Source organism: Prunus mume, linkage group LG8, assembly GCF_029339155.1.
Source record: "Prunus mume cultivar Tortuosa linkage group LG8, ASM2933915v1, whole genome shotgun sequence".
Lineage (NCBI taxonomy): Eukaryota > Viridiplantae > Streptophyta > Magnoliopsida > Rosales > Rosaceae > Prunus > Prunus mume.
Window position 1 is genome coordinate 22,661,954 of NC_142705.1, and position 15,385 is coordinate 22,677,338.

Below are 15,385 nucleotides of genomic sequence, written 5' to 3' on the forward strand. Positions count from 1 at the left end.
TTTATGCTAAACTTGTATATTTGGATTTTGTATTTCAAAAATATAGTCAATGAAAGTTATAATGCAATTCAATAGAGATGTGGGTCCCATGGTTAGCTTATTGCAATACATTAACAACATAATGCATTAATTCCTGTATTTTCTTATTTTTAATTGGCATGTGGGTCACATGGTTAGGGCTCATTTGTGAGTGATTTTAGATAGACCAGACCCACGTTTGGGGAGAAGCATCTACCATGTGCTTCTTCATATATCACTTTTAATGATTTTAAATGATTCTAGATAGACCATAATCACTTTTGGGGAGAATTACCTTCCATGTGCTTTCCCATAAAATCACTTATTACCACTTACAATGATTATATGAAGAAGTGATTCTCCATAAAAGTGATTATTGGCCCATTCAGAATCACTCCCAAATGAGCTCTTAGAGCATCCACAATGGTGGTGTGTAAATTTGGAGGTGTAAAGCCACTTTTACATCCCCTTTACATCTCCAGGGAATGTAAATGTGATTTTTGTCCCAATGGGGAAAATTTATATTTGATTTTGTGTGTGTTAATCAAATGCAATTAAATATGGGTCATTGATTTTCAAAAAGAAATAATTTGGGCCACTCATCTGCGCTTTATCTTCCATGTGGCCCACCACTTTCCTTTTTCTGGAAAGTATCCTTCTACTTGCATGTACATGGAGAGTGGAATCACCTTTTCAGATGCTCTTCTCTCTCGTCTCTCCTCATTCTTGCTTGTGGGGTCCACAAAATGGGCGTAAAAATGGATGTAACTCAACATCTTTTTATACACATCCGGTGGTCAATGTAAAATTACAAGCCTTTACATCCTCCCACTATAGCCAGTGGTGGAGTCAGGAATCCTACCACAAGGGGTCTTAGTGTAAAAGTCCCAATAAAAATTTAGGATGGAAAAAAGATATTAAAAATGAAATCATAGTACTTTCATTCATAATTCATAACAGAAACAACATTACAAACTATAATTGTCCATGACGAGGTTTCATATTTTGAAAACGTAGTATTATAGCTTCATTTTCAATACAAGCAAAAATATCTCTCTCAATATCAACAATCAAGCTATCACTCAATCATTGATCTCCCATTTTGTTTCGAAGTGAACAATATTCATGACGGAAAATGTCATCTCCACTGAAGTAGTTGCAACCGGTAAAACTAAAGACAATGTAATGAGCAAATGCACATAATTGAATACTTGATGCATCCTTGTCTCCACCATTTTTTTTTTGCAAGATCATCAATCCCTTCCAATAGAGAGAAATCACTACTGGAACGCACATAATGAATATAAATCTCAAGTTGATCTTCAAGTGCTAAACGATCTTCATCCGAAAAGTCTTGTGGATAAAATTGAGCAAGACGAAGTAACTTCGGTTTATCAAAAGCTACAAATGAACCTTTCGGACTCAAACATGCCAAACAAATAAGCGACTCGGTATTTACCTCATCAAAGTTATCCTCTAACTCCGTAATTTGCTCATCAATAACATAAATAAAGAGCTTCACACGATAATCATGATGATTTGTCTTTATTAGAGCATTACGCCTTGACCTCCCTGGAAGTATAAATGCCTCTTCCATGTTAGAAACATCAATATGATGTTTGTCACAAAAAGAAGATACTTCATTAACTAATGCATCGAACCCATTGTTCCTCATCCAATGTAGCTTTTCCTTGCATGATTTCACTAAAGCCATTGCATTCACAATTTCTTGATTTTTCCTTTGCAATGCTTGTGACAAATCATTTGTGAGTCCCAATATGGCTTTCATCAAGAAAAGGTGAAACACAAACTCAAAAGTACGTATTTTTCTCATTAACTTATTTGCTTCACCCGCACTATCATTGGTATTATCATCAATAACCATTTGAAGAACATAAACCACAGATGAAAACATAGAAATGATGCTAATCAAGGTAACATAGTGCAAGTTCCATCGTGTGTCACTGGCATGTTTGAGACTTGTTTCTTGATTTAAGCCTTGCCTTGTTATAAGACAATCATTTTCAAAAGCTATCACAAGCTCTTCTTGGAGTTGCCCTCTAAGTAAATCACGCCGCTTACAAGATGCTCCAACATGATTAACCACACTATTAGCCGTTGTAAAAAAAGGGACAATGTCTATATTCTTCTTTGCTATGGCAACAAGAGCTAGTTGAAGTTCATGAGCAAAGCAATGAACATAATATATGCACAAGGTTGTTCTCTCAATATTTTTGTTTTAAGGCCATTCAACTCGTAGCTTGGAAAGGCTCAAACTATTGCGATAAAAGAATGTGTCAATAGCATCCTTTAGTGAACTTGAAATAGTGTCGGTAACATGTTGGATACCCACAAATCTTTCAATTACATGCCTTTGTCATCCACATAACGCAACATCATAGCCATTTGCTCTTTCACTGACACATCACATGCTTCATCCACCAATATTGAAAAGAATCTATCTTTTAGACCATCCATGATAGCATCAAGTGTTTCAAAGGGCACATGAATTCACAATTTCTTTTTGAATGCAAGTAGGTAGTAATTTGAGATTCCTCGGAGCATTTTGCATCACAACTTCTCTAACTTTATCATCATTATCTGTAAGGAATTGCAATAGCTCCAAGTAATTTCCCCTATTGCTTGAAGTGGCACTTTCATCATGGCCACGAAAAGCAAGACCTTGTCACAATAAAAACTTAGTGCACTTGATTGATGCATTCAAGCATGTGCGATAAGCCTTACGAGCTTGGTTGAGGTGTTTCCTCACTGCCGTTTCAATATGTGTATTTTGATTCATCAAATTTGTAGCAGCTTCTCTAGCTTTATTATGAACACTCCCAACCGGTCCAACATGTATCTTAAATCTTTCTCTCCCTTTCTTCCAATTCTTAAATCCATCTCCAGTGAAAGCTTCACTTCCCACTTATTCAAAATTGGTTTTAAAGAAATAGCAATAGAGACAAAATGCCGCATCTTTAGATATACTATACTCCAACCAATCAAACTCATCAAACTATTATGGAATGAAGCGTTGATTAATTCTTGACATATTAGTTTGTGGGAAATTATGACCTCTAGGTTAACAAGGTTCTTTTTGTAGATATGATCTTCGGACCTCATCTCTCATATTAGCATCATAATCTATCGAGTTCTTAATCCAGGGTCCGCTTGAAGATTACCCAAAACACCATCTAACTGACTTTGTCTTGAACTTGGAGTTCTTGAACTACCAACATTATTTGAACAATCAACATTAACCAAACTACCCGAACCCGATGATGACTTTCTCTTAAAAAACCGTTCCATAATAATTCTACATATACAAAATAATGAAAATAAAAACTCACAATATAAACAAACCATCAATATAATCAAAATAAATATGAACTGGATTTCAATTAAATTAAATATATTCTACATATACAAAATAATCAAAATAAAAACTCACAATATAATCAAAATAAATATAAATTGGGTTTCAATTAAATTAAATATATCATACATAGTAACATAGGGTTTAGAGCTTACTTGAATTGTGAAATTTCACAGCAACAATGAGCAAAAACAAAGAGAGTAGTTGGCGACACCACCACACGGTGACGATGACGACAGCACAAAGGCACCTCAATGGTGGTACTAAGGAAGGAGATGGAGTTGAAGGTTTGGGGAAGGGGGGGATTGAGTTAGGAACTTAGGGTTGGAGGAGAAAAAAATTGGGGTTTTAGAATAGAGGAATCGGGTTTGTGGAGAAGCAGTGGCTGAAGGATACGCTGGTCTTTTTATTCGACCTGCCCAAAATGGCGTCGTTTTGGCCAGGTCATTAAAAATTCCTGGGCCAAAACGGCGTCGTTTGCCCAGTTTGTTTATAATAAAAAACTCATGCGTGCCACCTTCTACTTCAGCCTGAAACCCCTTCCTTCTTTCCGACATTTCGTCGACCACTTGGTGTGTAGCTCCAAGAGGTCATGCCAGCAGCTTCAAGGGACCTCTAAGCTTATTTCCATGGCTTCCAAGAGGTTGTGTGACCCCACTGACCCAACTGTAGATCCGCCACTGACTACAGCAACTTCCAATGGTAATAGGTGTAAATTTAGCATACATCCACCTTTACACACTACCATTGTGGATGCTCTTAACTTATTACAATTGCAAAAGTGGTTTGGTGCGGCTAAGGTTAACTCATTATCACATAATATTTTTTTATTTTTTTATTGCTCTAGAGTTGTAAGCGCTTATTAGTGTAGTGGTTTGGTACGGAAGTCTGCGGTTGCAAGTCAGGTTTTGACTCCTTATGGCTTCAATCTTTGAATTTTAGTGCCATTTAACCATTTATTGTGGCCCATTTGGTTCGGTGAATCAACCATTTTCATATTCCAAAATCGTGAACCATACCAGACAAAATTAGTTTAGTCCGATTCTTGAGTAGTTGTTTGCTTTTCTGGTCAAACGATTTTTTTTTTCAGTTTGGTTATGTTTAGTTCTCTTGTTTGCAGTTCGTATGCTCACCCGTAATATTGGGGTGGGGGAACTTGGTTTTCTCACACACATACACACTACCAAGATGTCATGGGGGTTCAAATCTAAGACCTAAGACTTCACACACACTACTAAGATGGGGATTCGAACATGAGATCACTCATTTGCAAGCGAATGCTCGTTCGTAGTTTGAGTAGTTATTATTCCCTTTTTAAGTTTTTTTTTTTGGGGCAGAACCTAACAGCTCGTTTGGTATGTCGGACTGTACTAACTAATTTCTGTCGGATAGTATTAATCTATTCTAGAGAGTAGTGACTGTTTATCTATTTGAACAAAAAATCTGCACAAGGAATCACGGATTTATTCTTCGATTTTTGATCTTCCTTCTCTTTCTTCTTCGATCCCTACAAAATAAATTGGAGTAAATAGACCACACCTGGGGGGTGTTAGCCAAAGGCACTCCGATGCCTAAGTTAGTTCGATTTGATATTGATAAAGACATGACAATAGCTAAAGTAAATGGAGTTTTCTCTCACGAGGTAAGCCAAGTGGCCTTAGCCATGTGTGGTGGCACTTATCTTGAATGCCTTATGTAGCCATGTATTTATAGGCACCTTGTATGCTAGGGTTTGAAGAATAATCATTATTTAATTTGGATTATTCTTACCTAAAAATAGGAGATTGGAATTAATCAAGGAGATTCAGTGGAAATCTCATCCTTGATTTAGGGAGATATTCTAATCTTAAATAAATTATAATTTTCCTAATTAAATAAGATTTAATTAGGGTAACTATTTGACCTAGGAAAATTCTCTTTTCCACGTGTCATCTGCTCATTGGTCGCTGAAATATATGCTCCCACAAATGCCTCATAGCTTCTGCATGGCGCGTATGTGGCAGGGAGGAGATGTGAAATACTCTCCAGGCTTTCCAATTGTGTTTGAGCTTCCAATTATGAGTTGGACTCTTGGGAATAGGCTTGTGACTCCTTGTTGGTCAAGGATACCCAACTGCTGTAAATGCAAGGCTTCTCTTCGCTCCTCTTAATATCGCAAACTTGCTTTCCTTTGCTTTCTAGCTTGTGAGAGAGATCTTAGAGAATTGTACTACTTGTTGAGGAGAGGAATTTCCATGCACACCAAGATAAGTCACACTAGGGTTTTTATTTTTCTTCAATTTTTTCTTCACGGTGAGGACCAGTTGGCTTGTCATTGTGGCCATCACTTGCCTATGGCTACCTTCTTTTTTTCTCTGCTGCCAAGACTGTGGGCTATTCCTGCAGTCTTGGGCCTGTTCGGATTGTGACATGCTACCTTGTGCGACTTAGGCCATGGCTTGCCATGTGGTTTGGGCCATGCCTTGGGCTATGCTGGCTGGCTAGTGCAATGTCTTGCTATGATAAGTCTAGAATTGTTGATCTGCTTTCCTCGCATATAATTTTTTCTTTTTTGTTATATGTGAGTTCTTGTGACCAACTGACTTTTGTCTTTTACTTGTGGTTGAGGAGATTAGTAAAAAGTTTGATCTAGAGCCGTACATGGCTAAAGTTTTTTAGGCCATGAAAATAAGAAGGTGGTCTGCCTCCATCTAGTGATGTTGACTTGGATGGTTAACTCGATCTTCCACTTGAGGTGAGCAGGATACCATCACAGATACAGATACGGCTGAGAAACGGGCAATTGGTGAGACGATGGCTGATGAGTTTGCAGTTGAGGAGGATGAAGCAATGAAGGGCTCAACTGATGAGGCTAAGGATGATGTTGTGGAAAAGGTAGCCAAAGCTAACAAGTAGGTGGTTGCAACTGATAAGCAGGATGCACCTATGAGCAGTACCCGAGGTCGATGAGTAGATGGCTACAACTGATAAGCATGTAGCTGAGGCTGATAAGTGGGTGGTTGCAGCTGATGAAGTTTCAATGTAGATGAAGACTTTTCTTCTTTGTAGCTTTGTGGCTTTGTGTATTGGTCACGATTGAACACTTCATTTGATCTGCTGAATTTTGGCCTATCGACTTCTCACTAATATACCTGAACTTCTGGATCTATTGATTCCTATTCTTTTTAGGTATGCTGACCTCTTTTCGTAGCATGCTGGCGTTCTTGGTTGGGCAACTGTGTGAATTGTCTCTTGAGTGGACCTATTGGCCTCTTGGTTGGGCATCTCCCTTAGGATGCTAGAATATTTATCCACATGTTACTTAAAGGGTGCTTCTCTGTATCTCCCTTAGGATGCTTTGGATATTGTATTTCTTCTCTCTTAGGATGCTTTGGATGTTGGCATAAGTTTCCCTTAGGACTTTTTGGTAGTTGGCATAAGTTTCCCTTATGAATTTTTGGTAGTTGGCCTACGTCTCCCTTTGGACATTTTTGCAGTTGGCCTATGTCTCATTTAAGACGTTTTAGCAATTGGCCTCGTCTCCCTTAGGACGTTTTAGGAGAAGTTTAGGATAGTTTGGCAGTTGACCTACATCTCACTGAGGACATTTTGGCAATTAGCCTACATCTCCCTTAGGAAGTTTTGGCAGTTTCCCTATTTCTCCCTTAGGACATTTTGGCAGTTTCCTATATCTCCCTTAGGATGTTTTGGCAGGTAACCTATGTCTCCCTTTGGAAGTTTTGGATGTGGCCTACGTCTCCCTTAAGATGTTTTGGTAGGTAGCCTACGTCTCCTTTAGGACGTTTTAGCTATAGCTTACGTCTCCCCTAAGACGTTTTGGTTGTAGCCTATGTCTCCATTATGAAATTTTGGTAGGTAGCCTACGTTTCTCTTAGGACGTTTTGGACGTTGCTTACGTTTCCCTTAGGACGTTTTGGCAGGTTGCCTACTTCTCTCTTAGGACGTTTCTGCAGTTTGCATATGTCGCCCTTAGGATGTTTTGTCATGCATCTCCTTTATGATGCTTTGGATCTTCTCTCGAACACTTCTTTGAAAAACTCGAACTTTCTTTAAACTGAAGTGGAGTGGACTCTATCATCTGTTTGCCGATGTATTGCGATTCGTTGTCAATGACCAGCGATTGTGGGCAGCCGAACCGATAGACGATGTTTCTCTAGATAAATCATTCCATGTCGGTTTCTTTAGTAGATGATAGAGTTTTGGTCTCGATCCATTTACTAAAGTAGTCGGTGGCGACGATCATCATGTCGTTCTTGGCAACTGTTGATGCATGGGACCCACTAAGTCGATGGCCCAGTGCATGAATGGCAATGGGTTGTTCTGCAAATGATACACTTCGTCATGTAAACTTAGGACTGGCTTGTAGCGTTGTTACCGATCACATCTTTTGACATACTCTATAGAGTCATGGCGCATGGTAGGCCAGAAGTAGCCTATGTTGAGAGCTTTCTAAGCTAGTGACCTGCCCGTAGCATGATTTACACATTCGTTATCCTGGATTTTACAAAGCATTTCGAAAATTTGCAGGTACTTGATGCAGGTGAGATGAGGACCAGAATATGAAATTCAAACAAGCTTGTTGTCCTTCATGTAATATCTTGTAGCTTTCTGCTTGATTTTTTTTAGCCTCGCACTTCTCCCTGGGCAAATTTTTGTTTACAGAGTAGTTGATGATAAGGTATTGCTAGCTAGGATCCTCATCGATATGCATCAGGTCCGGCTACTCTTCTTCTTTGATGCGTGGTTGATCAATGTGCACAACTAGAATTGAATGTCTGAATTAGGTGTCCAGCCCTGATCCTAGGCTTGCCAGTGCATCTGCATGTGTATTTTCTGCCTGGGAAACTTGTTGGATGGTGAAGGTAGAGAATATATTCAAAAGCTCTAGGACTTTGTCTAGGTACTGAATCGTGATTGGGTGTTTCGCCATGTACTCCTCTGACACTTGATTGGTTATAAGTTGGGAATTTGAGTAGATGGCTAGCCTCTTGATCAACAACTCTTTTCCTCCCGTAAGCCAGCTAGCAGTGCCTCGCACTCTACTTCGTTATTTGAGGTTGGAAAACCCATATGATGACTTGCTCCAATAAGGTTCCCTTCGGGTGATTATAATGATGCCTACTCCAGCTCCTTTGTGATTTGACTCTTCGTTTATGAACAACTGCCACACGTCTTTGGACATGTCAAGATCGACAGAAGAGGTCCCGTCTGCTCTTGAACTTTCCTTGAATCTGTTGACCAGCTTATCTTCTTTAGCTGATGAAGTGAACTCTGCAACAAAATTTGCTAAAGCCTGGGTTTTATGGCAGCCTTCGGCTGGTAGAAGAGGTCATACTGACTCAATTTGATAGCCCACTTCATGAGTCACTAAGAAGCATTGGGATTATGAAAAATCGATCTCAAAGAAAATTTTGTCATGACAATGATTCGGTGAGCTTGGTAGTAGGGTCTTAACTTTATGTGGGATCTACAAGGGACAAAATGAGCCTTTCCATTTCCGGATAGAGGGTCTCTGTATCGAGGAGGGCTTTCGACGTGTAGAAAATTAGATGTTGTACCCCCAACTATTCTCGGATGAGAACTGAAGCTCACAGCTGAGTCACCGCCAGCTAGATGAAAAAATCTTTGCCTGATACGGGTTTTGAGAGCAGGGGAGATGAAGTGAGGTAGGTCTTCAAATTTTGAAAAGCTACTTCGCACTCTTCATCTCACTTGTCTCTTTAACCTTTCTTTAAGGTTTTGAAGAATGACCTGCATTTGTTGGTGGATCTTGAAAGGAATAAGTTGAGAGCTGCTGCTTTGCTTGTTAAACTTTGTGTCTCTTTCATTGTGGCAAGCGACTTCATATTTAGGGTAGCCTTAATTTGATTTGGATATGCTTTGATTTCTCTTTCGGTGACTATGTATCCCAAAAATAGGCCAGATGAGACTCCAAATGTGCAATTGCTCGAATTCAACTTCTTGTAGTACTTATGGAGCAGACTGAAGGTTTCGATAAGATTCTTAATGTGATATGCTCGTTTGGTGAGCTTTAACTAGCATGTCAATTACGTAGACCTTCATAGTCTTACTGATCTGCTCTTTGAAAATTTTGTTCACATGCCTTTGGTATTTTGCTTTGGCGTTCTTCAACTCAAATGGCATGACTTTGTAGCAATATGTACCTCTTTCAATTATGAAAGAAGTCTTTGCTTTATCGTCCCCATGCATCATGATTTGATTGTAGTCGGTGTATGCATCCATGAAGCTTAGTAGTTGGTTACTGGAAATTGAATCTACAAGGTGTTCAATTCTTGACAGTGGAAAATTGTCCTTCCGACATGCCTTGTTAAGGTCAGTGTAGTCTAAGCACACTCTCCAATTACCTTGGTCTTTCTTAGCCACCAGGACAACGTTGGCCAGCCACTCTGTGTAGGAAACTTCTTTAATGAAGCTGGCAGTTAGGAGCTTGTCAATCTCGGCTACAATGACAACTTGATAAAGATACGACAATAGCTAAAATGGATGGAGTTTTCTCTCACGAGGAGAGTCGGGTGGCACTTAACTATGTGAGGAGAGAGAAATGAGATGGGCGACGAAAGAAAGAGAGTGATTTCTCTAGGGTTTTTGGAATTAGGATTTGAAGAATAATCCTTATTTAATTAGGATTATTCTGACCCAAAAATAGGAGATTAGAATTAATCAAGGATATTTGGTGGAAATCTCACCCTTGATTTAGAGAGATATTCCCATATTAAATCAATTATAATTTCCCTAATTAAATAGGATTTAATTAAAGTAACTAATTGACCTAGAGAATTTCCATTTTCCACGTGTCATCAGCTCATTTGTTGCCGAAATATATGTTCCTACATTATTATCTATAATATTATAAGGTGTTTGATAATATTCTGGGTAAGTAGCATGACTAAATTATACTATATTCGGTGCACTCCGAATAACATCGTATCATACTATTTTTTAAGTTTTTGATTGGTTTGATATTACTTTAGGGTTCAAATATTAAGCAAAGCACATTTAAAACATTAAAATAAATAAAAATAAAAATAAAATAAAAAAATAAAAACAGAGAACCATAGATGCGCAGACCTGAAGAACTTGGTAGGACGAACATAAAAATTTAAAAACAAAACCCACCCAACCTCGATGATCTTCCCCTAGCAGCTACAGCACCCACCCAGCCTCCCACCCGACACCACCGCAGTTACCTCTGTTCTGTACGGTACCCCACCATCTCCGTCAGCCAGCCCTCTCATGTTATGAGTTGGTTTTTTCTGTCTTTTCTTCTTCCATAAAAATAAGGCACATCATTGATTCCTTGGTTCTTTCTTTCATTGCCCACCGTTTGGCCTTTCTGATCTCTTCTTTCTTTCTGGGCATTCATCTCTAAACCTCAAATCTCCCATCTCCAGTCGATTATCTTCTTCTTCTTCTTCTCTCGGAAGCCATCTACCCAAGGAGGAAAACTAGAAGACAAGGAAAATGAAAAACCCCCCTCAGCCTCAGAATTTGGATCCGCTGTGAATTATCCAGCCTCGATCGAAATTTCAACTTTTCCGAGAGAGAGGTAAGTCAGCTCCGGAGCTCCTCCTAACTTCGTTTCTTCAGCTTTTCTTTTCATTTTCTCTTGTTCTTCTTTAATTAATTAATTAATTATATGATTTGATTTTGTTCGTATAATGATTCATTCCTGATCTATCTATCTATAGGATTGATGCTAAATGCTAATTGTATGTATGATTGATCATCGATCTGCCATCTTGGAGATTTAGATTTAATTTGCTTGCTTACTTTGACCTTTGGCCGTCTCTCATTTAACTTATGCATGCCTCTGCACTGCAATTCCTCTGTATCTATCTATCTTGTTTGGTTTTAATTAATTAAAATTGGATGCTGCTGCTTTTGCTGTTATTTGTTTACTTTAGACTCCTCCAAGGGAAGGGAAAAGAGAGAGAGAGATAGATTGAAATGGCAGCTCTACTGTACCAGATATTGTCGTCCTCAGCACTGGTGTCACTGGGACTCTACCACATGGTGGCCACCACCCGCAACCACCTCAAGTCCCCACAGTCGTACGCCGCCAAGCCCTACCACCCCTTCCCTTTCTCCTCCTCTTCGTCTTCGTCTTCCAATCATCATCGCCTCAGGTACTTGCAGCTCTACGCCGTCATTGCCTTCCTCATGGTTGCCGTCGCCCACCAGACCTTCACCTCTTTCGACGCCGATCCACTCCTCAAGGGCCGTACCCCCGTCCACCGGTTCACCTCTCTGCAGTCCGCAGCCTCCCTCTTCCTGTTTCTGCTGCTTACACTCGCTCTGCTGCTCTCGGAATGGGCTCCATCTGTGCTGCCACTGCCCTCCGATCTCGTCTTTGGCCTGGCTGCCGCCCTCTTCTACCTACAGTGCCTGGTCTCGTGGGGTGCCGCTTCGGTGCAGATGTCGGATCTGCAGGCCAAGTGTGACTCGGTGTCGGGTCGGATCTCGGCGGTGGCATCAGGGCTGTGCGTGGTGTTGGCATGCCAGCCGAGGTTGTTTGTGGCAGATGTGGGATTGGGGGCGGCCATGTGCCTGCAGGGGCTGTGGGTGTTGCAGACGGGGCTGTCGCTGTATGTGGAGGCGTTCATCCCGGAGGGATGCCACAGGCTGCTGGATGTGGTGAGTGGGGTCGAGGGTTCCACCAAGTGCGACCTCGACGAGTCCCGCTTCAGGGCCGTGGCCATTCTGGATTTGGTGTTCTTGGTCCATGTCATGTTCGTCTTGCTCATTGTCATGGTCACCTATGCCGTCGTTTCCAAGTCCGTTGGCATCCGCAGATTGGGTTCTTACGAGGCCTTGCCCAACGCTGCTCCCTCCTCCGACCACAACAACCACATTCAGATGAAAGCCTTGAGCGGCACCCAGGCTTAGTTACAACCACACCCCCACAATCGACATTGAGGAGGAGAATCAGAGGTACCTTTCCCTTTGCTAGATTGATTGTTTGTTTCTTTCTTTAAATCACTCTCTATGATGATATCCCGGAGATTTTGATTTTGTGTGTATGCCATTAACATTAGCTTCATTATAATTACAGTTACAAACTGCTATGCCCCGCTCAGTGCTTCTCTTTTTTTGGGGCCGTGGTACATACGTTGGCAATTTTTTGTCTATGGATTGCCTATGATAGGATTCCTTGTATGTATGGTGAAGTCTAGTAGTTAGTACATAATGGACAGAAAGAAGACATTAGGTTGCGAAGAGAAAAGGAATTTAATCACAAAATTCCATTTTTGTTTAGTGTGGCAAGAAGACTGTCTGGTGTAGCAGAGGGATATGTTAAGGTAGTTTTGTGAACAATGCCACCCTATAATACAATAGTTTTTGGTTATAGAGCTTACCATGTTCTCTTAGAAGTTGATTCTAATAATCTCTTCCTTTTTTTAATTTCCCATCAAAGTCTTGTCTGTAGAATTGTATAAAATTTGCGAAGTTTGTGTGATGCAGTGTTGGTGGGTGCTGGCGGTTTTTGTGCTGGAGGTCGTAGTCATCCTCATCATCCTTAACATATAATGTGCAAGTGTATATATACACAGTCACGATGTGCCTCTGCATGAGAAAGTTTGTGTGATGCATTCTTGGTTTATTGAATTCCTCCAGCTTTTAGTTGAGATTTACATGTATTAGAGTGGAATACCTCTTTGTTTGCTTGTGTTTTTTCTAAGGCTGATTTTGGGATTTTTGGTTAGCAATATATCCTCTGTATTATGGTTCTTGGGTTTCGCTTTTGTTATTTAGTCACTTTTTATGGTGGGTTTTCCCTCTGTTTGGTTTGTGCTTTCCTGTTTGTGTATATTAAAATGATGGATGTCTTTCCCGGCTATTTCATTAGGTCAAGGAAATAGGTTAGTTAGGTCAGTTTTGCTTCAATTGAGATTCTCAAGTGTGAAGTCTTTGAATTGGATTTGGTTGACATTTTGGGTTAGTTCTGCTAAGAATTTTGCTTTTTTTCTGTTTTGGTTTCCAAATTGGTATTTGAGATTCTTCTGATACTGCAAAATTCCTTCAGTATCACATTCTGCTCCTTTCTTTAAATTATTTTGTATTTATTAGAAAGCCTTTTTTAGCTTAGATTAATCATATTGCTTACATGGTTTCTTTATGTGATTTTGTTAAGAAATTGACAGCAACAGCCAATAACTCTTGTGCTAGTTATGAGTTTTTCATATCTCACGCCTTGTGTCTTGACCTGACCTTGACTAAACCAAGTGGGATTTATTATTATTATTTTTTAAGGGAGTTTCATTAAAACACCCAAAATGGAAGCTGAAATTATAAAAAAACCCAACACCCAAAACACTTTATAAACACACCCAAAACCCATCATTACACACACTCAAAACCCATTTATAAACACACCCAAAAAATATACAATTGTTGACTTTGTGGTTGATTTTGGGTGTGTTTCTATGTTTAAATAGTGTTTGAGTTTTTTTATAAATACATGTCTAGAATTGGGTTTATTTATAAATTTGTATAATTTTTATGTATGATTCTACAATACACAAATCGTGATATACATGATTCCATTAGTTTTATATATCATAATTTACGTGCATTTTTTTGTATTTGGCAATGCTGGACATGCTAATTTCAATAATTATTTACATGGCTTCTTTTTCCATTTGGGTTTTTGGTGGGATGCCAAAGTGTGATGGATCCTGTTTCAGTATCTAGTATTTTGGTTATGTAGAAATGAAAATGAGGTAGTATCTTTTAACTGCCATAGAAAACATTCTTGTAAACCTGGATTGGGTTCTGAACTTGCATGCTCCTTAACCTTAATTTTATTCTTTATATATTGGGACCGCACTGAAAAAAGACTACTTCCTTTGTGCAGAGACTCCTGGTGCAGCTAGAGCATGGGTATCAACACTACGGTAAGTTCTTTCCCATTACATTATGCTGTAGTGATTATGCAGATGTTATTATATATGGTACACATTTCATCTTTCTGTGCACCTTTTAAATACTTTATAACCTCTAGGATATACCTTTTTAGTAGAGATATATGCTGCTGGTGCAAATGAGAAATTAGTTAACATATGTAATGGAGATTATTGATGTGGTGTTGAGGAAGAAACAAGGGTTTTAGAATTTGAACTTTCCTATTCTTACTTTTTAATTGAACTATCCCAATGTAGTTTGAATTCTCTTTTAGACCCCCCCCCCCCCTTTTTTAATCCTTTATTATTTCATATGTGAGCTTTGGCAAGCCATTCCATTAAGACTAGATTAGCAGATTCCAGTAATTGTATGTTTTATCTGATCTTGTCATCTTTTGCTCTTTTTTCATTTTGTCTGTCCTCTGACAATCATAGCAACACAGTTGGTTTTGAAGGTCATAAAGAAGCTGTGAATTCCTTGAGTGGCAAGGCAATGGTTCTGCGAAACTCGGAATGCTTACAGCAATAGTTGCTGCTGCAAATTCGACTGCTTTGGAGATGTTTTGTGTAGTTTAGATTAGTTTGTTAATGGACTGTCTCTGGTTTCAATTGTACTCTATCAGTTCTAAGCTAACTCTGTCAAAATAACATTTCAATAACTTTTTACGGGTATTCGACTCAAATATAGTAGATGTTGTGGCAATTGTTGTGACAACCTTATACATGTCGTTGTGGTGATTGTAATTCACTTGGGGTAGGGTTTACTTGTATATCAACTTCCTATTAACCATATATAGCCTATACCTAAACCTAATAAATAACATGGACGGAATTTGCCAGTGAGGTATAGCTCAATTGCTTGATTTCTTTCACCTCTACTCCCAATGAATATTTTTATAAACTCCATCCTACAAAAGCTTGTACCAAAAAAAGAACATGTAGGAACTTTTTTCCTGCACACAAAAAGAATTGTATAATTTAACATCATTTATAATTTTTGACAATATATCATCACCACAACCTTGCACACCTGTAGGGATGATGATATATTGTCAAAAATTGTAGGGAG

General features: G+C 39.2%; 1 protein-coding gene and 1 pseudogene across 8 annotated transcripts; one reads left to right on the forward strand and one right to left on the reverse strand.

Annotated features, from left to right (window-relative positions):
• Positions 1-1,100: 1,100 nt before the first annotated feature.
• On the reverse strand, positions 1,101-3,327 carry LOC148915079 (uncharacterized; annotated as a pseudogene).
• Positions 3,328-10,407: 7,080 nt separating this feature from the next.
• LOC103342303 (plant viral-response family protein (DUF716)) lies at positions 10,408-15,019 on the forward strand. Of its 8 annotated transcripts, none has more exons than XM_089042827.1 (5): positions 10,408-10,961; positions 11,320-12,346; positions 12,878-12,991; positions 14,271-14,310; positions 14,752-15,019. In XM_089042827.1, the coding sequence occupies exon 2, from the start codon at positions 11,363-11,365 to the stop codon at positions 12,299-12,301; it is 939 nt and encodes a 312-aa protein (XP_088898953.1). In that variant the 5' UTR covers positions 10,408-10,961; positions 11,320-11,362; the 3' UTR covers positions 12,302-12,346; positions 12,878-12,991; positions 14,271-14,310; positions 14,752-15,019. The 8 variants fall into 8 exon arrangements, with proteins under 8 accessions (XP_088898953.1, XP_088898948.1, XP_088898951.1 ...); XM_089042822.1 differs by having other exon boundaries at positions 14,760-15,019; XM_089042825.1 differs by having other exon boundaries at positions 12,878-12,950.
• Positions 15,020-15,385: the final 366 nt, after the last annotated feature.